Below are 25,218 nucleotides of genomic sequence, written 5' to 3' on the forward strand. Positions count from 1 at the left end.
CTGTCCTGGATCTCACTCTAGACTCTCTGAGTGCTGGGCCTAAAGGCGTCAGCCACCAGGCCTGGACCATATTTCTTGTTTTATGCAGAGAGTCCCATTTGGGGGGCAGACAGCAGGTAAGAACTGTGATTAGAATTGTAATCTTTTTTGGTCTGAGCAAAATTTCTGCCAGAATACTATATTCTGTAGTTTATTCTGTTACTAATTAATAAATATAATCATTAAAATACCTAAACTATCTTTGTCTTTGTTCCAGCATTTTAATCTCTTTAACCCAGTACCAATTTAAAGAAAGTCTTTTGTGTTCCTTCAAATCTCCTTAATCCAAGAGATTTTCTACTGATGGGTTAAAATAGAGGAGAGGATGACTAGACTCTCAGTTTGGAAAAGTACAGACGTTATTCGGAGTGCACATCTTCACTCCTCGTCTAAGATATCGCCTTTAGCCAAGGTCTATTTTAAGGGATCTCAAAATACAGAGTGTTGAGGCCTCAGAGCTCTGTTTAAGTTTATGAAAGTAATGTATACATTTGAGACTTGATTTTGAAATTATCTAAAAGAATTTATCATGTTTCATATAGATTGATTCTTACTGTTTAAATTGTATCTGGCCAGAGGTTCATAGCCTATATTCTAAGAAATACTATCTCTTTTGAAAAACGAAAGTTTATAAAATAAGCAGGATTATCTCTACTTGCAAAGGATTTATTATCTTTAAGCCATCTCTTCCTCAAGGATTAAAATAATAGCAAAGAGACCGCACAAAAAGAAGTAGCTCTGGCTGGGACACAGCTCAGCTGACAGAGTGTTTTTCAGGCATGCACAAGGTCCTGGGTTTGATCCCCACAACTCCTAATGATGGGACACTCCTGTAATCCCACTTGTGAGTTGGAGGAAGGGCACCACAAGTCAGTGTCATCCTTGGTTACACAGCAGTTTTGAGGCCCAACTGAGCTACATGAGACTGCCTCAAAGCAACAACAACAACAACAAAACCTAGACATAAAAATCCCTAGGAACAAAAAGGATCAGTTAACCTGAAAACAATGCTTTCCAGTTATGGTGGTAAACAGGTCAAGGTGTACAACAGGACAAGAAAGGTGATGGGGCTGGAAAAGCGACAGCTGAGACTAGAGAGCCCTAAGTGTGTAGCGTGAGTCCTAATAGGTCTTAGTAGTAAAGGCCGGGAGTCAGATGTAGAGGTAAATGCTGAAAGATCAGAGAGACAAAGGCATACACCACAGCCACACCTTACTCAAGCTCACAGTGGAAAAGACACTGAGCTCTTGTCTCCTCTTGCCTGTATTCCTCTCTCCACCTGTCCACATAACTCCCTGTCTCTACACACACCTCCAGACCTCTGTGGTTAGCTAGTGGCTAGCTTGCCCTCTGATCTTCAGGTAAGCTTCATTTGTTAGAGCACAAACAAAATATCTTTAAAGCTGTGGGGACATGGCAAAGGGTTGGAATCAGAAGATCAGAAGAGTGATACGGTCATAATTTTGATCAGGAGTCTGCAAGCCTTTTCTGGAAAGGACTAGGTAGTAAATATTTCACTTTGCAAGACTCATAGTTACTATACAGCTAGTCAACACTGCTATCATAGAGTGAAGGCAGCTGCCACAGTGTACAAACAGTAAGTGGGAGTGTGTTCCAGTAAAGCTTCATTTACAACAATTTGAATATAATAAAAATTTCAAGTGTCAAACAACAACAACAAAAAACCTGTGATTTGCCACCCCTACCCCCCCAGCCCCCTACTCCCCTACCCCCCTAGCCCCGTACTTTAAACTAGAAAAAAAAAAATATTTAGTAACATTTGGCTGCATTCAATAGTTTTCCTCTACCTCATTTAGAGGGAGACCTGAGGCTGCAGTGTAGAGAAAGGTGAAAGGCTAGCTTTCAGGGTAAAGGGTTAGAGTAGAAGAGACAGGTCATTTCAGGTCCTTCTCCTCACACCAGTGCCCTCATATTGACTTTCAAAAACAATACTCAGGACTGTGGATTCAGTTCCAAACTCAGCTATTGGCTGTGTGGCTTTTGTATAGCTTATCTAACACTGTTTGACTCTATTTTATTATTTGTAAAATGGTTATAATGCATAAATTGCCAAAGTATGAAATCAATTAACATATTTGAAGTGCCTGCATACTGTAATGACTTGGTAACTAGAGCTTCTAGTATGTTTTTCCTATCACTCACCTTTCAAATCTTTGTATTTAATTGTAAGGTGTGTGTGTGTGTGTGTGTGTGCGCGCGCGTGCATGTGTGTGTGTGCGCGCACACGTGCGCACACAAATGCTCGTGAATTAATAATCTACAGTAATGGTAGCATTTGAAACCACTGCAAAAAAGTTTTAGCTAGTAGTGTTGATGGTTCATCAGTATTCATAACAAAGAGTGAATGTGCTGATATATAAATAACCAGTAGAGAGAACTAAAAACCAGATTAAACCACAACAAGGCATTTCAAAATACCGAAATTAAAATAATCCATAAACACAGAAAAATGTTCAAGGTCACTGGTCGTGAAATGGTGGACTAGGGCTCTTGACGCAGTGCAGGGAGCAAGTATCAGTAGGCTTTTCCTGAGATTCTTGTCAGAAAATGTCTGCCTATACATAGACACATATTTTTGTGGACTTTCTTTTGTCTTGCATTGTTCCATAGTTCTGTCTTCGTGTCAGGATAATTGGGGTTTTTCTTGAGAAAAACTTACAGTTAGTTTTGGAATTGGTATTGCCTGTGAATTTTAGGATACATTGTTTTTTCTGGTTTTGCACAGACATATCACTGAAGCATTGATAAAACTGAATTGATCACTTTAGGTACAACTGACATCTTTTTTGTTTTGTTTTGAAGTTTCCCTACATATATATGCTGCATGTTGAGACTTTTTCTCATCCCCTTTCCCACTTCTTTTTTTCTCCATAATTTTATTTCTACTTTCATATCATATATACATATAAGACTTTATGTATCTCTATAAAATGTAGGAACCACAAATGAGAGAAAACATAATTTGTCTTTCTGAGACTGGCATAATTCAGTTGACATATCTGTTTTCCTGTAAATTTTGTTGGCTTTTTTAACGTTTTTTTATTTAAATTAGAAACAAGCTTGCTTCACATGTCAATCCCAGCTCCCTCTCCCTCCCCTCCTCCCCCGCCCCCCACTAATCCCCTAACCCCTCACCAACTCCCCACTCCACTCTCTAGGGAGGGTAAGGCCCTTCATGGGTGATCTCCAAAGTCTGTCATATCATCCAGGGCAGTGCCTAGGCCCTCCCCCATGTGTCCAGGCTGAGAGAACATCCCTCCATGTGGAATGGGCTCCCAAAGTCCATTCTTATGCCAGGGATATATACTGATATAGTACCCAAGGCCCCAAAGATAGCTGAGGCCTCCTCACTGACACCCATATTCAGGGGGTCTGGATCAGTCCCATGCTGGCCTCTCAGCTGTCAGTCTGGGGTCCATGAGCTCCCCCCCTTGTTCAGGTCAGCTGTTTCTGTGAGTTTCACCCACCCGGTATGAACCCCTTTGCTCATTACTACTCCCTCTCTGCAACTGGTTTCCAGAAGTTCAGTTCAGTGTTTACCTGTGGGTGTCTGCTTCTGCTTCCATCATCCACTAGATGAAGGCTCTAAGATGGCATACAATGTAGTCATCAGTCTCATTATCAAGGAGGGGCATTTAAGATAGCATCTCCACTATTGGTTAGATTGCCAGTTGGCGTCATCCTTGTAGATCTCTGAAAATCTCACTAGTGCCAGATCTCTCCTCAAACCTATAATGACTTCTATTATGGTATCTCTCATTCTGCTCTCCTCTATTCTTCCCCTGACTCAACCTTCCTGCTCCCCCATGTCCTCCTCTCCCCTTCTCTTCTCCCCCTCACTATTCCCCAGATCCCTTTCTCCTCCCCCTGTTATTGTTTTGTTTCATTGATTGGTTGGTTGGTTGGTTGGTTAGTTGATTCATTTCCAGAGTTTCTGTCTGGTTCTTTTTCAGTATCTGAATTTCTTTACAGAATTTTTCCTTGATGTTTTAAAATTTTTCTACCAAGTTACTTATTCTTTCATCTTCTTTGGTAATTTTCTTGTATAGATTTTCAATTAATTTCATAACTTTCTTCTTAAGGCTTCAAATTGGTTCCCTCCTTGTTTGTTGGAGTCTTCTGTGTGGTTGTTGATACTCTTTCAGGGTGTAAAACTCTAGCCTCTTTGTCTGGCATTTCAGCTGTCTAATCACTTTGTTCTCCATTATTGAGAAGTTGTCAGCTTAGGAGGGGTCCCAGAGGAATGGCGTCTCATGATTTTCTATTCTTTTGTTGCATATTGCATATCTGTTGGAATGTATATATATGTTCTCCAATTTGTAGTGACCTGTTCCCACACATGCATACTCCTTTTCTCACAGGTTTTTGTTTTATTTCACGTGACTCCTGATGCGTTGCCTCTGCTTGTATTTATAATCATGAGGAAAGTCAACAACACTGTCACAACAATAATGACTTCCCAGGGCCCTCAAGAATTTAAAGAAATGATGAACAAATGGTTTTGTTAGGGTTCTTACTAGAAACAAGAGCTGTCTGCAGAAGAGAGGAGTGAAGGAGTGGTGGAGACCAAGGACACCAGGAGAACAAGGCCCTCTAGAACAACCATTGAAGATCATGTGAACTCACAGAGACTGAAGCAGTAATCACAGGGCCTACATGGGTCTGCACCGGGTCATCTGCATATACACTGTAGCTTTCAGCCTAGTACTTTAATGGGACTCCTGAATGTGTGAAGGAGTGGGTCTTTCATTTTTGTGCCAGACCTTGGGGCTTTTTTTTTCTATTGTCTTGGCTTGTCCAAATTTGATATGATGGTTGTTTTATCCTATTATATTATATATATTATATATATATAATATATAAACACTAGAATTGATAGAGACATCTTGCTACCTGGACAGTCACCTGAAGTTCCTCTGTAACGTTGGGGCATCCATCTTCAGCCCATAGGCCACAGTGTGTCTGGAAGACTTCTCAGCAAAGCAGGAAATTTTAAACTGTTTGCCTGCGTTGGCAGTTAGTCAGTCATTTTTCTGTTTCCTGCAGAATGTGTGGCAGACTCTTCCGTGAAGCACATACCCTGTAGGACTGTCCATCTTGTTTTGTAAGCTTTGCAGTCTTTTTCTGTGGGTCCTGCATGCCCAGTTTATACAGCAACAGTCAGACAGTCCAGGCAAGAGCAGTTTCTTGCCCAAATGGCTAATCTTGCCATGTTGAAAGCAAATTCCATAACAAATTTCTTTGGTGCCCGTCTTCCTCTCAGATGTATTTGGTGTTGCCAGGAGTAGTTGTGTCTCACTATCATGAAAAACTCTAAACCATTTAACTGCCATATATTCTGTATGTCTTTGAAAGGTTTGAAGAATATCTATCCATCTCAAATACATCTCTGTATATCTAGAAAACCTAACTATAAGTTCTGACTATTGTGGGTAACTATCTACAATCTAAACTTAATTATACATTTCATTTTTTAAAAGCTTTATAAACAAATATCTAAACAAGAGGAGAAATATCTATATCACAAAATTGATCTTAAATTTGTATCAATAAATGAAAATCCATACTAATACAAAGTTTTCATTTCTATATCACATTCCTTTTTTTACCTTTAGAAGGAGATTGAATGTGATCATTACCATTTATAAGCAGCCCCATTTAAATGAAAATAAAAATTTATAAACAATTTTTAGGAATTTGGGCGTTGTTCATTCCAAACTGCTTCCTGCTGGTTGGGGGCACTGTCCAAACCATGGGAATCATAACAAAACAGAAACCTGACCAGGTCCTTTTTTATGTGATCTGCACTGCTGTATCATCTCAGCTGACTTAGATGTTGGATAACCTGGGACACCATTTCCGGGGAACTTGTTTCATCAAACCACAGAAGTCTGGAAGGAATCCACAGCCTTTCATTTTCTGTGGAAACACAAACAAAAACTCTTTTCCCAAGTAACCTGTCCTTATATTTAAATGTAGCAGTCAAATCATTTTTAAAAGATATAAATTGGATTAATTTAGCAGCATTTATAATCAAGTGTATTTTAGCAGTTGTTGCTCCTTCCTTAGCAATTGAACAACTGAGACAACACAATAGCACAGAATATCCTAACTCTCTGTGTGTTTTCCAACTGTACGTGGCTTTTTAATTTTACTTTTTACTTTTTTGAGACAAGGTTTCTCTATGTACTTTGTCCGCCCTTGAACTATCTCTGTACACCAGGCTGGCCTTGAAATCACAGAGATCTGTTTGCCTCTGTCTCCCGAGAGCTGGGATTAAAGGCGTGTGCCACCACATAAAGCTTCTCTCTCTCTCTCTCTCTCTCTCTCTCTCTCTCTCTCTCTCTCTCTCTCTCTCTCTCTCTCTCTCTCTCTCTCTCTTCTCTCTCTCTTTCCCTCTCCCTCTCTCTCTCTTTTACCACTATCCTGTTTATTTTTCTTTCCCAAGCCTACGTATATTTTTAAACTTACTGTAAACCTTTTAGAGGTTTTAATTCATCTGAATCTATCTGACTTTACTGTAAATCTTTATATTTTTCTGGCCATGTGTCTTTTATCTACTGAACAACATTGCTAAAATTAGAGTGGTGACTGTTGTAGCTCCTGGCTTTCTATCATAGTGGCTGTAAGTTTATTGCCAGCACTGGCTGCGCAAGTCTCTGCTTGTCTCTGGCAAAACAGAGCCTACCTGAGAAAATGCTGCTACCAAGAAGCCGTGCTTGTCTCTGTTCTTTTGTTTCTAAAATCCCTTTTAAGCTTTTATTAAGTGGAAATTTGTGCCCCAAGTCTGGGTGCCATTATGTAAGGAGTGTTCTTCCGCCAGCCTGGTCCCAAATGACACATAGATACTCTATTAGTTACAGTGCTGTTGAGCAAAGTCCAGGGCTTCTCATTAGCTAGTTCTGTCTTAAAAGTAGTAACCCACAAATACTAATATATACATACATACATACATATATACATCCATACTATACATAGTCTATATTACCAGGAACGCAGCCTCATGCATCCTCTCTTCTGGGGATCACATAGTGACCTTCTACTCTTGACTACATTTCCCCGAATCATCCTTGACTCCCAGACCCACCTATCTTGCTTCCCTATTGGCCAACAGTGCTTTATCAACCAATCAGACAAACATATACACAGAAGGACTTACCCTGTCAATGTCCTATCAACACAGGACAGCGAAAAGAAAAACCTTTACACAGAAACTAAAAATAAATGCTAAAAATACCAATAACTGTTATGAATTACAGTTGCCCTCAATAGAAACTACAATGACAAGGGATAATGGGGTATCTTTTAACACAAAATATATCCAGTGAAAATATCGATATGTGAGAATAAAATAAAAAGAATTTTAAATAAACCAAAGATAACAGAATGCATCACCAACATGTCTACACCATGAGAAAAATAAATGAAGGTTGGGTAAAAAGCTTAAACCAGCAGTTGGATAGATACCAATGCCTTGGAAATGAGAAGCATGTGCATTAAAAGTCTTTTCATCTTACCATTCTTCGAAGCATAACTGACACAGGGAAATTTAAATGTTTGAGATGTATATGTTTATCCTCATTTAAACATTATAAAACATATGCACATATTAGTATATCTACATGTACCCAACAAATATGTATAGTTTTATGTGTCGATTTGTGTGTGGCTGGCTTTTGCGGATCCACATTCTTTTAAAAAGAAGATATTTAAATTAAATTTTATGTCATTAGCATTATGTTTATTATATGTAGAAATGAATGATGCTAACATAGGAAGACCAGATGGAATTATACTGGTATATTGTTGGTACCTCTTTCCTAGGTATATTGTGACAAGTTACAATTGCATATTATAACAAGTAGAGGGTTTTCTTCTAAGAAAAACTCAATATGTATGTAGCTTTTAAAAGTCAATACAGGAAATTTTAAAAATTAAATTATTCGCCGGGCAGTGGTGGCACATGCCTTTAATCCCAGCGCTTGGGAGGCAGAGGCAGGCGGATCTCTGTGAGTTCGAGGCCAGGCTGGACCAACAGCCTCCAAAACAATACAGAGAAACCCTGTTTCGTAAATACCAAAAAAAAATTAAATTATTCTATCTAAAAACAGAAAAGGATAAAAATATTTTAATTTTAATTCCAAACATATGCATTAAGTTGAATACCAATAGATCACACCTTCCAGTTAAAACCTAAACATTAGTTCTTTTTCAATTTCAAAGGTTATCAGACTGTACCCAAGGCAAGTTGTTGTTATGCTCAATGTGTAATTTTTCACTTGTATTCAGGATTCAATTTATTGTTGTAACACAAATAAATTAAAAATAAAGACAATAATAGAAAAAGACTACTACAAAGTCAGTATGGAAACAATGTAGTAATTACTAGAGAATGGTTTCACAGAAGGTACAAGGTTTTAAAGAAAAGATAAGCAAAATATTAGGATGGGTATTCTCATCAGAAATCAAAGTACAAATTTAGAATATCAAACATTTAGAAAAAATTCATAAAGTTTGAGCTCACAAGCCTATAATTTCAAAAAATTATAGAAACATTTTCCCAGTAGGTATGTATAATGATAAAAGTTTAGTAAAAATGACACAACAATAAACAGTTGTGTACAAGATAACTGAACTTCAAATACTTGAAACAAAAGTTGAGAAAGTGTAAAAGATGGGTATAGTAATTCGTAGAGAAAGTAGGTAGAGATATATGAATATTTAAAATATGTGAATCAACTTTTCTTGATGTTTTGGAAGCTACAGAATCCAACATTATTTTCCAATAACTTCAGAATTTACATTATTTTCAAACATGTCATTTATTCAATTACTGCATATTGGTCCATATAATAAGACACAAAAACCTTAAAAAAATGGTACATGAAACCAAAGGAATTGAGTTCTAAACCAGCTATATCTATACCCCTGAATTTCACAAATGTTTACAAATTAAATAACTCTTGTTTAAAAAAAATCTTCTGATCTTCAGAGGAACTAGCAAAAGAAATTAGGAAGTATCTCAATTGAATTTGACAAGAACCACAGTGTATCAGAATGTATGGGGTAACCATTAATCCATACTGCTACATGTGTAAGTAAGTACATAAATAAGTAAATTTAACTGTAAAAATAACACCTGAATTACAAAGACAATTACAGTTTGGCAAACATCGTGTATAACTGAATAAGGCATAAGTTGCTAATGGAGTCTGTAACTTGGGAAAAGTTCTTAAGAAACAAGCTACTTAAAGTTTCTCAGAGTATTTTTCATAATATTATAAGAAGTGTATGTCATTTACAAAGGGAACAAGAATAATTGTCATGGAGAAAATTGGCAAACACTATGTAAATCTAACAATCATAACTCATCAATAACAGAACAAATATCTGGGTGTGGTAGTACATTCCTATTATCTCAGAGCTTGGGAATTAGAGACGAGAAAATCAGGTCATCTTTGGCAATAGAGCAAGTTTGAGACCAACCTGAGTCCCAAATTATGGGTCATTCCTACACATAGCCTGTACTCTTAAAAATATTATGCTCACATTAGAGAGAACACCAAAGGAGATTAAAGATCATCACTAAATGCATTAAAAGAATAGCTGAGAATAGTTGAAATTTTGCTTTTATGTGGGTGCAAATTATGAGTGTTAGTTTCATTGGTTTGTGGTTTTGTAGGAAATGTAAAGTCTTCTCTAGGAGGTCAGCAACTTTTCTTAAATAGTTCAGAAAAAATAAACTTTGAGCTGTACATGAAACTTTGTGGAAGCTTGAGGTTGCTTTTAGAATGTATATCTTCACTTACTGCCACAGCTCTGGATTCTTCACTTCCCATGCTTTCTCTAGGTTGAATCTGTGTGGGGTTAAAAGCCTATTGCTCTGGTTACAAAATGCTGCTTCTAACTTCTTGTCTTTGGAACATTATTCTGGGTTTGAAAATTCAGGTAGCCTCTCCAAAGCAATTATTACTGTGGCAGAAAAGATAATTGTTTTGCTATATTCATTGTGGCATAAAAGCCACCCAAGACTGCTTCTCTGGCCCCATCTTGGATGACATCAAGATGAGTGTGCCTTCTGAGCATTCTCATGTTGGCATCTCTAACTACCTTGGCCACTGGCACAAGGCCAGTTGGAATGTCATATGTACCATCTGATAATGCTATAAAAAGACCTATAACTGCTGCTCTCCAGCCATCTGTGCCTTCCCTTGGCATAATACTATTGGGTAGTTTGTCTTCCATTGGCATAGTTTTTGTAGGGCGGCTTACATCTGCTGTTCCTAGGCACTTGCTTGGTGATCAAGTTGACATAGAGTTGCTTCCTTGGCACTGTTTTTACATAGAGGAGTTTTATACCTGCTAACTTATGAAATAAGCTTTGGGGTTTAATCCAGTATAATTGCAATTTTCAATGTTATGAATATATGTGCCTTTCTGGACTCTAATGACTCAAACTTAGACTTTCAAGTTGAAGTTCTAATGGGAAGTCTCAACTCAGAACAGTTAACTAATACGTGAAGTACACTTTCTTTAATATAGTCAGTTGAGTTCCCAGAGTAAGTATCTCTTCTTGTGCCAAATCTATGGGGAAAAGTGTATTGTTGAGGGGGGGCACACGTGCCTGCTTGTTTGTGTTAAATTTCATACCTGGAATCAAAATAAGAATACTTGATGGACCTGAAGCCGTGAAAATCCACTAGGAGCTGTAAGATGGGCAAAGTGAGGTTAGGAGACTAGGCACCAGATGACTGAAGCTGTGAGAATCGACTAAGAACTGTAAGACAGACAAAGTGAGGTTAGGAGACTAGGTACCAGATGACTGCTACAAAAGTTAGAGGAACATCCAGAACTCCATGCCCCAGGAGAGGATACTTTGAATAGAAAAGTAGTCGTGGGCAAGCAGGGATGGATCCTCAGGATGCTTCAATATGAACAGAAGGGTGAGAAAGCAGAGAAAAACCACAAGAAGTAGAAACTGGGTCAGCCCCAGTTATGTTAAGGAAAATCAGATTATGAGTATTAAGAATTTAAGAATATTGGGAAGAAAAATAGAAATGCATATGCTGTGTACTAAATTGTATCTTTTTCTTCCACAAATTCATATGTGTAATTTCTAACCAAATATTGCTAGATTTGGAGGCAGAACCCTTAAGGTGGGAAATTCTGGTGTAAGACCAGTGGGCTAGGTTGTCATCCAATATGCTGTCTTTGTCAATAGAAGACATGTCAGAGAGATGAGTGCAGAGAAAGTCATAACGGATCAAGACGGTGGTCAACTGCAGGCCAAAGAGAGGCCTCTGGCCAAGCCATGCCTGCTGCTAGTTTGGTTCCCATTTTCCAGCCGTGAAAAATCTTTTGCTGTTGAACCACCTTGTCTGTAGTATTGAATTTGAGCAACTTTATCCAAATAATCCGAATGTTGTTCCTTTAGAACAATAAATAGTAAAACATAACAAAGAGAGTAGTAAATCTTTAAAAAGCAATCAAAGGAAGTAATTAGAGGTAGTATAAATACAAAATACAAAGGAAGATGCAAGGAAAGCTTATATATCAGTGGTTATAATGGCCAAAGGGACAGTCTTTTAGGAGAGTACTAATCCATTCATGAGGGTGGACTCTCATGACTTGTTTTTTTTTAAAGATTTGTTTATTGGTTTTTTATTTGTTGCCTCTATGTGTGTGTATGTGTGTGTGCGCACGCACGTGTGCACATCTCCCAGAAGCCAGAAGAGGAAATCAAATATCTTGGAGATGGATTTGTAGGTAACCGTGAGCTACCAGATATGGGTGCTAGGATCTGAGAGACAGACAGGCAGGAGAGAGAGACACAGAGACTCTGTAATATTGGCTGGTATAGAGATTGCTCCGTTGATCAGACTGTAGGATCTGAGAGACAGACAGGCAGAGAGAGAGACACAGAGACTCTGTAATACTGGCTGGTATAGAGATTGCTACATTGATCAGACTGTAGGATCTGAGAGACAGGCAGAGAGAGAGAGAGACACAGAGACTCTGTAATACTGGCTGGTATAGAGATTGCTACGTTGATCAGACTGTAGGATCTGAGAGACAGGCAGAGAGAGAGAGACACAGAGACTCTGTAATACTCGCTGGTATAGAGATTGCTACGTTGATCAGACTGTAGGATCTGAGAGACAGACAGGCAGAGAGAGACACAGAGACTCTGTAATACTCGCTGGTATAGAGATTGCTACGTTGATCAGGCTGTAGGATCTGAGAGACAGACAGGCAGAGAGAGAGACACACAGAGACTCTGTAATACTCGCTGGTATAGAGATTGCTACGTTGATCAGACTGTAGGATCTGAGAGACAGACAGGCAGAGAGAGAGAGAGACACAGAGACTCTGTAATACTCGCTGGTATAGAGATTGCTACGTTGATCAGACTGGTCATGAGATCCTAGAACCCTGTGTCCAAAGTGTATGGTGTCTTCAGCAATAGGGACTTTCAGACTCTAGGAGGCAACTAAGGGCAACAGCAATAGCATATATTGTTTGGTGACTCTCTTAGACTGCCCTGATCAACAACTCAAAACGGAGGGATTCTTATGCCTGGTATTGGGGCATTTATTAGTATATGTCTGTTAGGGAGAGAATTATTACTCCAAGTGGCATAAGTCAATGAAGACTGCATATGTACATATACACTTATATGTATACTATGTGATTTTATGTAAGCAAGAAATAATATCCTTATGGCTTTTTCAGACATCCTTCCTCTCCTGCTACTCTGTTGACTTCCTTGCTTCTGCTTCTCTGGTGTATCTGTGCCACGTTTTATGATCCCTCTGTCAGTGATGGACACTTTGTTTTCCTAGCCATGTGAATAGAGGGCAATGAACATGGTTGAGAAACTGTGGAGTAGGACGTCGGGTCCTTTGGGCAGATGCCAAGGAGTGGCATATATAGATCATATGGTAGATTCGTGTTTAGCTTTCTGACTTTCATAATAGCTGCACCAATTGGCCCTGCAACCACAGTGAGTGAGGGTTCTCCTTTCCTCACATCACCTGCAGAATGTGTTGTCTCTTTCTTTAATCTTAGTCATCCTAACTGCCATGAGACTAAATCTCAGATTCGTTTAGTTTTGCATTTACCTAATTGATAAGGATGATGGGCATTTACTTGATATTTCTTAGCCACTTTTTCTTTTCTTGAGAATTCTCTGCTCATTTTCTTTTTTAAGTTTTTCTTTTTTAAATTGAAAATAGTTTTATTCATATAATATATTCTGATCACAGTTTCTCTTCCCCCCAACTCCTCCCAGATCTTCCCTACCTCTGTCCCCATCCACACCCTTTCTTATTAGAAAACAAAAGGGCGACAGCTAAAACAAATGAACCAGAATAGGACAAAATAGACAAACTAATGTGGGGGAAAAGAGCTAGAGGAAAGAGTACAAGAAATATATATGGATGTAGAGACACACACACACATTCACTTACATAGAAATACCATAAAAACACAGAACTAGAAGCCATACTATATAAGTAAACCTGTAAGGTAGAAAAATGAGACAGACATTATGAGACAGAAAGCCTCCCAAAATGCCATTGGTTTACTTTTGTGTTGGCCATTACTGCTGGGCATGGGGCCTGCCCTTCAGTGTAGTTTCTATCTACTGTAAGAGTGCTGGAGAGGTTGTTAGCTGGAGATAGCTTCTGGGTTAGGGATGGAGCCCTGTGTTCACTACGTTTTTCAGCTTGAGGACTCCATGTGCTTAGAGTTGTGCAGGGCTGTGCTTACTGCCACTGTCTCTGTGAGTTCATATGTGCAGCAGTCCTGTTGTGTCTAGAAGGCCTTGTTTCCCTGGTGTATTCCATCCATGCTGGCTCTTAGAATCTTTGCTTTGCTTCTGCAGAATCCACTGAGCTGTGAGGGGAGAGATTTGATGGAGACATCTTCTTTAGGACTGAGTGTTCCAAGGCTTTCACTCTCCATACATTGTATAGCTGTGGGTCTCTGTATCTGTTCCTGCCTACACCAAAGGAAGCTGATTTAAACATTGATCTATGAGTATAAAAGAATGTCATTAGGAGTCATTTTATTGCTATGTTCCTCTAGCAGACTGATTCTCAACCTGTGGGGTCATAACCTCTTTGTGGTCAAATGACCCTTTCATAGAAGTCCACTAAGACCATCAGATATTTACATTACTATTTATAAATTGCAGTGATGAAGTAGCAGTGAACAAAACTTATGGTTGGGGACCACTGCAGCATGAGGAACTGTATTAAAGAGTCACAGCATTAGCGAGGTTGAGAACCACTGCGTTAGCAGAAGAGTAGTATTTGTTTTTTCCTTAGGTCTGCGGCCCTTCTAGTCTCAGGTTCTTGACCTCCTGAGCAGTGTCAGGTGTGGGTTCCACCTCGCGGACAGGCCTTAAATCCAAGCAAACAGAGACTGGTCACTCCCACAGCTTTTGTGCCTCTGTTACACCGTCATGCCATCAGTCAGCATCATTGGGAGGGCTTACAAGCTACACCTGGGCTGAGGTTTACCTTCCTCCTCTGGCATGCAAGATACCTTCCAGTGTTATGAACACTAATCAGTAGGGGTAAATGCTGGCCCATTTCCTTTAACATTTGTGTTTTTAACTCTTTGCTTTGAATTCTTTATATATTCTGGGTATTAGTCTTCTGTCAGATATATGGCTGGCATAAATACTTGCACATTCTGTGGGTTTCCTCTTCATTTTTTATTGTTTCTTTAGCTATGCAGAGGCTTTTTAGTTGTATGTAGTCCCACTTGTCAACTGTTGATTCTAATGAACTCCTATCCAGAAAGCCCTTTCCTACATCTATGTCACAGAGGCCACTGCCTTCTCTTCTTCTATCAGTTTCATGCTTCACTTTCTTTCTTTTTTTTTTCAAGACAGGTGTCTCCTTAAATCTTTTGTTGTTGTTTTTGTTTTGTTTTTCAAGACAGGGTTTCTCTGTATAACACCACAGGATGTCCTAGAACTCGCTTTGTAGACCAAGCTGGGTTTCTCTGTGTAGCTTTGGCGTCTGTCCTGGAAATGACTCTGTAGATCAGACTGGTCTTGAACTCACAGAGATCCACCTGGGAGTAAAGGCGTGCTCCACCACTGCCCAGCTCATTGTTTCCCTTTCACGTTGAGGTTACTATCTGTTTGGAATTAGTTTTGTGTAAGGCAATAGATGGTAGCATTGTAATGCATGTGACCATCTCATTTCCCCAGCACTGTTTGCTGAAGTTTGCTACCTTTACTCCAGTGTGCGTTTTCAGCATCTTCATCAAATATCAGATGCCTGTAGTTATGTGTCCTCATATTTGGGTCTTCTATTTTGTTCTAGTGGTTCTCCTGTGAGTTTCTATGCCAATACCATACTGTTTTTATTAGTATGGCTCTGTAATATATCCTGAAATCTGGAATGGTTACCCTTCTAAAAATGTCCCTTTGGCTGAGTATTGCTTTGGCTATCTAGGATCTTTTGTGGTTCCAAATTATTTTTTGGGGTTTTTTCCTATTTCTATGAGAATAAGATGGGAATTTGATTGGGATTGCATTGAATCTGTAAACAGTTATTGGTAAAATAGTTTAGCTTTGATAGTTTGGCTGAATCTAGAAATTTGACCATTTCCAATTTAATGGAGTACATGTCTTTTGAACGTCACTGACCATTTTCTGAATCCCTATGTCTTCTATAATGATTCCTGGCTGTTACCTTGGACCATCTTCAGCTGGGCCAAGGGTCTGTCATTCTTGTCTTTCTTCTTAAAGAATCTGCTCTTAGATTTGTTGGTTCTTTATATTGCTTTCGGAGTCATTAATTTCTGCTCTGGTTTTTGTTATTTATTACCATCTACTGGTTTTAGACTTGGTTTGTTCTTGGCATTCCAAATTTTGAACTGTATTATTAAGTCATTTGTTTGTGCTCTTTCTGATTTTTTTTAAATGTAAGCACTTGAAACTGTAATTTTCCCTGTTAAGACTGCTTTGAAAGTATCCCAGAAGTTGTGTTACACTGTGTTTTGATTCTCATTTGGTTCCAGGACTTCATTTCTTTCTCTTTTTTGTATAATTATTTTATATAGAAACAATCTTATTTTACATGCCAATCCCAGTTCCTTCTCCCTTCCATCTACCCATGGCCCCCACCAACCACCGCAACCCACTCCCCACTCACTCTCCAAGGATAGTGAGGCCTTCCATGGGGGATCATCAAAGTCTGTGACATCATTTGGGGGAAGGCCTAGGCCCTCCCCCATGTATCTGGTCTGAAATAGTATCCCTCCATAGGGAATAGGCTCTCAAAATCCATTTTTGCACTAAGGATAAACACTGGTTCAACTGTTAAAGGTCCCATAGACTGCCCAGGCCTCCTAACTGGCACCCACGTTTAGAGGGCTTGTTTTGGGCTTTATAACTGGGGTCCCTGTGCTCTCACTAGGTCAGGTCACCTGTTCCTGTAGGTTTGTCCAGCACGGTCTTGACTGCTTTGCTCATCCCCCCTCCCTCTCAACAACTAGATTCCAGGAGTGTGGCTCAGTGCTTAGCTGTGGGTGTCTGCTTCTGCTTCCATCAGCTACTGGATGAAGGCTCTAGGATGGCAATTAAGGTAGTTACCAATCTCATTATAGGGGAAGGGCATCAAAGGCAGACTCTCTACTACTGCCTAGATTCTTAGTTGGGGTCATCTTTAAGGATCTCTGAACATTTCCCTAGTGCCAGGTTTCTCTTTAGACCTATACTGGCTCCCACTATTAAGGTATCTCTTTTCTTACTCTCTTCTATTCCTCCCCCTGACTCAATGTTCCTGATCCCTCTTGTTCTCCTCTCTCCTCTTCTCCCCTTCTCTTTTCCGTGCCTCCCTCCCCTCTCCCCCATGCTCCCAATTTGCTAAGGAGATCTTGTCCCTTTCCCCTTCTTCTTGGGACCATGTATTTCTCTCTTAGAGTCCTCCTTGTTTCGTAGTTTCTCTGGAGGTGTGGATTATAGGCTGGTAATCCTTTGCTCTATGTCTAATATCCATACCATGCTTGTCCTTGTGTGACTGGATTACCTCTCTCAGGATGGTTTCTTCCAGATCCACCCATTTGCCTGCGAATTTCAAGATTCCATTGTTTTTTTTTCCTGCTGAGTAGTACTCCATTGTGTAAATGTACCACATTTTCTCCATTCATTCTTCGGTTGAGGGGCATCTAGGTTGCTTCCAGGTTCTGGCTATTACAAACAATGCTTCTATGAACATAGCTGAACACATGTCCTTGTTGTATGAATATTCATCCTTTGGGTATTATGTCTAAGAGTGAAATTGTTGGATCTTGAGGTAGACTGGTTCTCATTTTCCTCAGAAACCACCATACTGATTTCCAAAGTGGCTGTTCAAGTCTGTACTTCCAGCAGCAGTGGAGGAGTGTTCCCCTTTCCCCACATCCTCTCCAGCATAAACTGTCATTGGTGGTTTTGATTTTAGCCATTCTTATGGGTATAAGATGGTGTCTCAGAGTTATTTTGATTTGCATTTCCCTGATGACTAAGGATATTGAGCAATTTCTTAAATGACTTTCAGCCATTTTAGATTCATCTGTTGAGAATTCTGTTTAGTTCTGTATCCCACTTTTTAGTTGAATTATTTGGTGTTTTGGTGACTAGCTTCTTGAGTTCTTTGTATATTTTGAAGATCAGCCTTCTGTCAGATGTGAGGTTGGTGTAGATCTTTTCCCATTCTGTGGGCTACCATTTTGTCTTGTTGACTGTGTCCTTTGCCTTATAGAACCTTCTCAGTTTCAGGAGGTCCCATTTATTAATTTTTTATCTCAGTGTTCTGTGCTGTTAGTGGTCCCCATACCAATTCATTCAAGTGTACTCTCCACTTTGTCTTCTAAGAGGTTCAGTGTGGCTGGATTTATGTTGAGTCTTTAATCCATTTGAACTTAAGTTTTGTACATGGCAATAGACATGGATCTATCTGCAGTCTTCTACATGCCAGCATCCAGTTTTGCCAGCACCATTTGTTGAAGATGCATTCTTTTTTCCATTGTATAATTTTAGTTTCTTTGTTAAAAATCATGTTTTCATAGATGTGTGGATTAATATTAGAGTATTCAATTTGATTCTATTGGTCTACTTGTCTAATTTTGTGCCAATAGCAAGCTATTTTTATTACTATAGCTCTATGGTAGAGCTTGAAGTCAGGGAAGGTGATGCCTCCTGAAGTTCCTTTATTGTATACAGTTGTGTGGCTATCCTGGGTTTTTTGTTTTCCCATATAAAGTTTAGTATTGTTCTTTCAAGGTCTGTGAAGAATTTTGCCGGAATTTTGATGGGGATTGCATTGAATCTCTGTAGATTGCTTTTGGCTAGATTGCCATTTTTGCTATGTTGATCCTACCTATCCAAGAACATGGGAGATCTTTCCATTTTCTAGTATCTTCTTTAATTTCTTTCTTTAAAGATTCAACGTTCTTGTCATACAGGTATTTGACTTGTTTGGTTAAAGTTACCCCAAATATTTTATGGGTTTTTTTGTGGCTATTGTGAAAGGTAATGTTTCTCTGATACCTTTCGCAGCTCATTTATGGTCTCTATATAGGAGGGCTGCTGATTCTTTTGAGTTAATCTTGTATCCTGCCACTTTGCTGAAGGTGTTTATCAGCTGTAGTAAAGTATAGTAAAGGTAAGTAAGAAGTTACAGAGGTTAAACTTCATTAGGTTCATGCCAGTTTACTTCAGCATTTGACACAGTGAGCATTCTTGGTGATTTCCTACATGTATACATATAGTACATTCTCAACACGCTAACCAACCCCCCATCCTCTCCCTCCCCTGCTAAGCCCAGCCCCTCCTGGACATAAGTGCCACTCTTGCTTTCGTGTCTTGTTTCATTTGTTAAACAGTATTTTATTAACTCTTTCAGAATTTCATACAATGAATTTTGAACATATTCATCCTCCTTCTTTTTGTACACTTTTATGACCCATTGAGTTTAGCCAGGAACCACCTGTCCCAGTATGGGCATGGGTGTGGAACTAATCACTAGAACAAAGAGGATTAATGCTACTGAAGAAATGCCCCGCCACCCCCATCATCTATAAAAAGCCTATAGTTCTCTAAGGATGCACAGGCGCCATGAACCCTCTTCCATCTCAACACAGCGTTCACAGGTCCAGTTCAAGGGCTATGTCATGCCCAGATGATACTGTTTATTTCCCTCCCCCCATCACCTGGCTTTTGCATTCTTTCTGCCCTTTCTCCTTCGTGTTTCTTGAACCTTGGAAGGGCTAGTATCGATGACCCATTTAGAGTTGAGTAATCAACAGTAATTTAGTATCTGTTATAATATTTCACTTTTTCATCTCCAATTTTATCTTTTTCACCTTTTCATCTCCAATTTTATTTGGCTAAGGATTCTTAATTATGTTTTTATTTTCAAAGAATCAATTCTTCTTTAATTTATTCTTTAAATTATGGTTTTGATTTTGTTATATTGTTTCTATTTCATTAACATTTGCCTTTGTGTTAATTATTTCTCCCTGTCTATAGCTTTTATGTTTGTTCTGGTTTCTGGTTTTGCCAAAGAACTTAAAGTATACCATTAAATTATTTATTTGAATTTTCTGATTTTTTTTTAGTTTGGACACTTACAGTTATAAACTTTCCTCTAAGGACTTGTTTTATTATATACCAAAGATTTTGATATGTTGTGTTTTCATTTTCATTCAAATCTAGAAATTTTATATTTCGTTCTTGATTTCTTCAATGGCCCATTCATCATTCAGCAGTACATTATATAATCCTAGTGAATTTCTGTAGTTTCTCTTGCTTTTTATTTCTACCATTCTATTGTGGTAAAATAGAACACTGGAACAATTGAAAGTTGCTCTGTGTCCTAATATATGAACTATTTTACACAAAGAGTTCAGTGGGCTGCTGAGAAGTATATTCTTTCATTTGGGCACAATGTTCTGTGGGTATCTGTTAGGTCCAGGTGATTTGTGGTGTCATTAAACCCCATTGTTTCTCTAATTTTTATCTAAATTGCCTGTCTTTGAAAGTGGAATATTGAAGTTACCCACTGTTGCTGTTTTGCCATTCATTGTGACCTAACCTGATACCTAGTTACATTTGTTTGATGAGATTGGTTTTTCCTGTTTTTGGTACATATATTTTTAGAGTTGAAACGTCTTCTTAAGGATTTTCCCTTAATATGAAGTGACTCTTTATCACTTCTGGCTTGTTTTGGTTCCAGGTCTATTTTTTTCCAGGTAGAATTAGCTGTGCCTACTTGTTTCCTAGTTCCATTTGCTGGGGTACTTTTCCATCTTTGTATTGTAAGCTGGTGTCATCTTTGGTAACGAGGAATGCTCTTGAAGGGAGCCTGGTGTGGTTTCTGGGTACCCGTTCTCCTTAAGCTGTGTAGCAAGTGCTCTACTCACCTGTCTGTCTCCAAGCCCTCCATAAGCCTTTTATTGATAAAATTTTAAATATTACAAATTATGTGCACTGCATACAATTTTTGTAATCCAGGTTTACAAATATGAAAAGAATGGAGTTTTCTGGAAGATATAACAGTGATGCTCCCTAACCTCCAAATTTATCATAAAGGTTGATTTGTTGGTGCTGAAGAGATTTTCCATATTTTGAAAACCTTTGTAAATACCTTTCCACCTGTATGTACCAGTACTGCCAAATGCCAGTGTGTATCCGTGGGACATGTCTTTCATTGAGTACTTTCACAGGTTGGGAAGCATTTTTAGAATTCTATTAACTGAAAGGCTAGAATGTTTTTAGCATGTCATTACATTGCAAATCATTTCCAGTAGAAGCTCCTCAATTGCACACCAAATGGGTTTTGGAATATGGAAATTTTCTCTACACATGCATATAGGCATATAGCAATGACAAACATTGCTCTCGTTTGAAATTAGAATGTATTTGTGGGAATTTGTGTAGGAATGAAGCTATCACTTTGAAAAATACATCTTTTGACAGTGCAGGCCTGACATGACTTGCAGTTCAAACAATTTTAGTTCTCATCGGAATGATTTTATCACAGTATGCTTCACAGGAGCAATTCTCCCTTGTAATTTTAGTTTAAAACATTTTCAAGTCTGCAGCTAAAGCTAATTCCACAGCCCTTCAAAGCTGATGAACACTGGTTGAGCACAGCTCTTTCAACCATTTAAAAATGCAGGAGCCACTCTTAAGTTAGTCTGGCATGTCCAACATGGTTTCTGACCCCTAACCTCTAAAGTCTTCAGGAACTGTGTCCTAAGTGTGTGTGCCTGAGTGTCAAAGCTATACAACCAATTATTAACTGTTCGAAACTTAGCCAATGTGTTAATTCCCTGTGTGATGATTCATTGCATATTGTGCATCTATCAAAGCATGGCATTTTATTTCCTGTAAATTCATATAACTCAAAAAATCTGAAATTAGCTTTTTCAATTTACATTTATTTGAATAATATGAAATATCTTTACATAATTATAGGACATTTGTATTTATTCAATATAGACCACCAGTTTATATTCTTTTTTCCATTTTTATTACAGTAGAATTTTTATTCCAGGGACCATTCTGCACACTACAGAACTCTTTTCAGTGGCTATGTTTACTGTGCTTACTCTGTAATTTCCGCTGCCTTTCTCCTTTACCCAGCACTTCTTCCACCAGACAGACCTGCCTTCCCCTCAGAGCGGTTCAAGCTTTGCCCACATATGCACAGACATCATTCATAATCTGCTGCTTCTCCCAAAACACGTCTCAGAAGTCCTTCAACATTCGGATCAAGAGCAGCTCCAGTGTGTACAAACAGCTGCCATTAAAGTGTATCACCGCTTTTATAATTAACAAGTGGTCCATAAACATGTCTCTTCACTAGATTCAAAACATTATCTGTAACCTGACTGAGTTAAAAAATTGTAGTATTAATAATATAGCCAAGCTCTCTTGAGGCCAGTGCAATGACATGAACTGGTAGGACCAGATATTTGAAAGGCAGAATAAAAAGGATCATTTGAGTTAAGAGTTTGAAACCAACCTGAACCACAGAGAGAGAGAGATTCCCTTAGCCACTAAATCCTCAAATATACACACAAAGTCACAACTAAGGTTTTTATTTTAATAAAACTGATTGTTGATTATTATAAACATACTCTTTTGCCTTATGACTTAAAATAACTAGTTACAACTCTGTTCTCTAAGAAAAAATAGCCTCCGCTAGTAAAGAACTCTGATAAATTTAAAACAGAGAGAATATTCATCAGTCATATCTATTTTATCATCTGAACATTTTTCCTCTCAGACTCCACGTTGTAACTTTGTCAAGACCACTTTTTAATCAGTCCTTTGTCTCCTTTGTCCCAAAGGACATTCATTACCTTGCCCTGGATGTGGGTGAACTGGCTCTGGCTGAGGTGGCAAGAAGAAGAGCATGTGACCTTGATGTCGTGTCTGTTCCCTCTGGAATCGGTAAGGGCTAATGCACTTTGTTAAAGAGCTTTGGCGTGGGGACTGGAGAGGTGACTCAGTGGTTAAGAGCACTCACTGCTCTTGCAGAGGACAGTTCCCAACTGTCTGTAACTCCAGGTGATCTGACAGCCTCACACAGGCATATGTGCAGGCAAAACATCAACACACAGGAAGCAAACTAAAACAGTCTTAAAAGTGCTTTGGTTCTAGGGAATTCTTAATGTCATTTCTATTGTGTTTATAGGGCATACTTGATTTATTTGAATTACTCTTTGCAGAACACAGTATATTTTAAAGCAAAAATTAAGTTTGAGAAATAGAATATTCTTAAACAAGATGTAGTTTTAAAACAAATTGATAAGTAGCACTAGCCAAGGTCACTGTTTAGCAGAGTGTAAAACCATGTTCCTCTTTTTTATTTGAATTTATTATTATTATTATTATTATTATTGGTGCACATGTGTGTGCACATGCATGTGTGCACCAAAACACATGTGTGGAGGAGGAGGGTAGAAGACAGTTTGTGAGAGTCATTTCTCTCCTTCCCCTGTGTGAGCCCCAGGGCTTGAACTCAGATCGTCAGGTTTGGCAGCTGGCACCTTCCCCCTGCACCATTACTGCTTCACCTTGCCCATTTCATGAGATCAGGGGAGTGCTGTTATGAACCAGCACAGAAACTTACATAACCATTTCCTGATACACGGATGCGTCATATATTAAAATAATATCAGGGAATTTCAGGATTCATGTGTGTGCTTTTGTTCATAGCTGCTAATGTCACTGTTTAATGTAGTATTCTAAAGATAGACCAAAGTCAACACTGACTTTTAAAGTTCATTTAAACTTTATAATGTAACAAAGTGGAAGGTTTTATATACAGTATAACATAATTAAAATACGCCTGCATGTACTTTCTGTTTCTAAATCCAGCTTGTCTAATGCTGCTGAGTGTGCCAGTATTGACAATTAGACATCAGAATTCTGATTCCTCTTAGTTGTTCTATTCATAGACTATGAAAAAGACCCACAGGACTATAGTAGACTTGGTTTCACGTATCTGTAATTCCTAAACAGTTTTAGAAGATTCCCCCTTTCAAATTGCTTGAAAGTCTTTCCCAATGAGTCATATAAGGTTTTGGCTTTGTGGTATTTGCATCCAAAGACACCACATCTCAGCTTCTCTTAAACCCCTCCACCATCAGTTCTAGTCCTCAGAGTGTAATACCGAATGAGACAAAGCCACAGAACCAGGACAAACCAGGTAGAGATTCTGAATTTGTAGAGTTTAATTAGGGAAGAAAGAGTCATTTTTGACACGATACAACACAGCCGTGTGGTTAATGCCCATAAAACATAAAATTAACCTCAATAAGAATTAGATGGTAGCAGTAAGGTATAAAATATTGTGTCTCTTCTATTTCTTCTTGCTTCTCAGTACTATATGCTAAAATTTATATTGCTTGTTAGTATGACAAGAGGAGCTAAAATAAATAAAATACAAAGGATTATATTCTATATTTAAAATTATTTGGAAAACACAAGTGCTATAAGCCAAAATTTAATAACTCTGTTATAATAAGGTTATAATGTAACTTGAGACAGTGTAAATTTTGTTGACCTAAATAGAGAATTTGTTCATTTTTATGCTACTTGATTATTTCAGGCATCCTCAATCTGTAGTCATCTATTGTTTAAGTAATTAATGTGTCAAGTTTTGTTAAATACAAGAATATGCATGGAAAGATTTGTGGGAATGGCTGGTTTGGGTTTGTAGAACACAACACGGTGACAGAGCTGAATTTGGGCTTTGACACTTCACTGGTTGCTACCAAGACCATGGGTAAGGAATATAGCTATAGCTATATTTATAGTTATACATACATGTATACATTCACATGTATAACTGTATAGGCATTGCTTTTCCTCTAGATTTCTAAGAGAAATAGCTATTATTTAAATATTTCTGGGAAATTGTCATTATTTTATCTTTTTTTTTCTTTGCAGGATTGGGATTAAATGTAGGGTCTCATGTATACTAGCCAAATGCTGTACCACTCAGCTCAGCTGCATACCCCACATAATTTTGAGTTCTGAAACATTAAATTATTATATTTAAAAGGTATGGGCTTGTGTAAACTTGCCTATCATTAAATTGGCAGTTACTAAGCAAAGGATGATAGTATTTACTGAGGAGATAGTGTCTACACTATGTTGAGTCCTAAGCTGGGATAGTATAAGGATAAGAGCAGTGGTTCTCAACCTTTAATACCATTCCTCATGTTGTGTGACCCCCAACCATAAAATTAAATTGCTACTTCATAACTACTTTTATGAATTGTAATGTAAATATCTAATATGCAGGATATCTGATAAGTGACCCCCAAGAGAATAACTATAAACATTGCAGCTCAGATGGAAAGGTATCCTAGCAGTCGGGAGCCAAGGAGTACCACAAAGGCTCTGTAAGTACAACAGCTTATGTCTCCACTCAACTCTGCTCCTGGGAAGTGTTACAGTTCTGCTCAGGTCCCCTCGGAGTGTACCAACTCTGCTTAGCTAGGGGAAAGCTTCCCACCAAAAATGTTAGGAGCTCTACTCCATTCCAGCTCAGGTGAAATGTGTTACAGTGGGCTGCTCTCTGTTGAAAGTGTCACACCACACAACAAACCTCACTCAAGAGATTTATTGGGAAG

The 25,218-nt window shown here is 38.5% G+C and overlaps 1 protein-coding gene across 5 annotated transcripts in view; it reads left to right on the forward strand.

Annotated features, from left to right (window-relative positions):
- Nucleotides 1-25,218, forward strand: part of LOC101824868 (WD repeat containing planar cell polarity effector) — a 258,189-nt gene that overhangs the window by 176,528 nt on the left and 56,443 nt on the right. For all 5 annotated transcript variants that reach the window (XR_002382790.2, XR_005871773.1, XM_013113608.3 and 2 more), the window contains exon 14: nt 22,423-22,525. Coding sequence is in view for 3 of the 5 variants with exons in the window: in XM_013113608.3 (XP_012969062.1) it covers nt 22,423-22,525 (103 nt within the window). In the remaining 2 variants the exon portion in view is untranslated. The remainder of the gene's footprint in view (nt 1-22,422; nt 22,526-25,218) is intronic.

This window comes from Mesocricetus auratus, unplaced genomic scaffold (assembly GCF_017639785.1).
Source record: "Mesocricetus auratus isolate SY011 unplaced genomic scaffold, BCM_Maur_2.0 Super-Scaffold_100029, whole genome shotgun sequence".
NCBI classification, from domain to species: domain Eukaryota; kingdom Metazoa; phylum Chordata; class Mammalia; order Rodentia; family Cricetidae; genus Mesocricetus; species Mesocricetus auratus.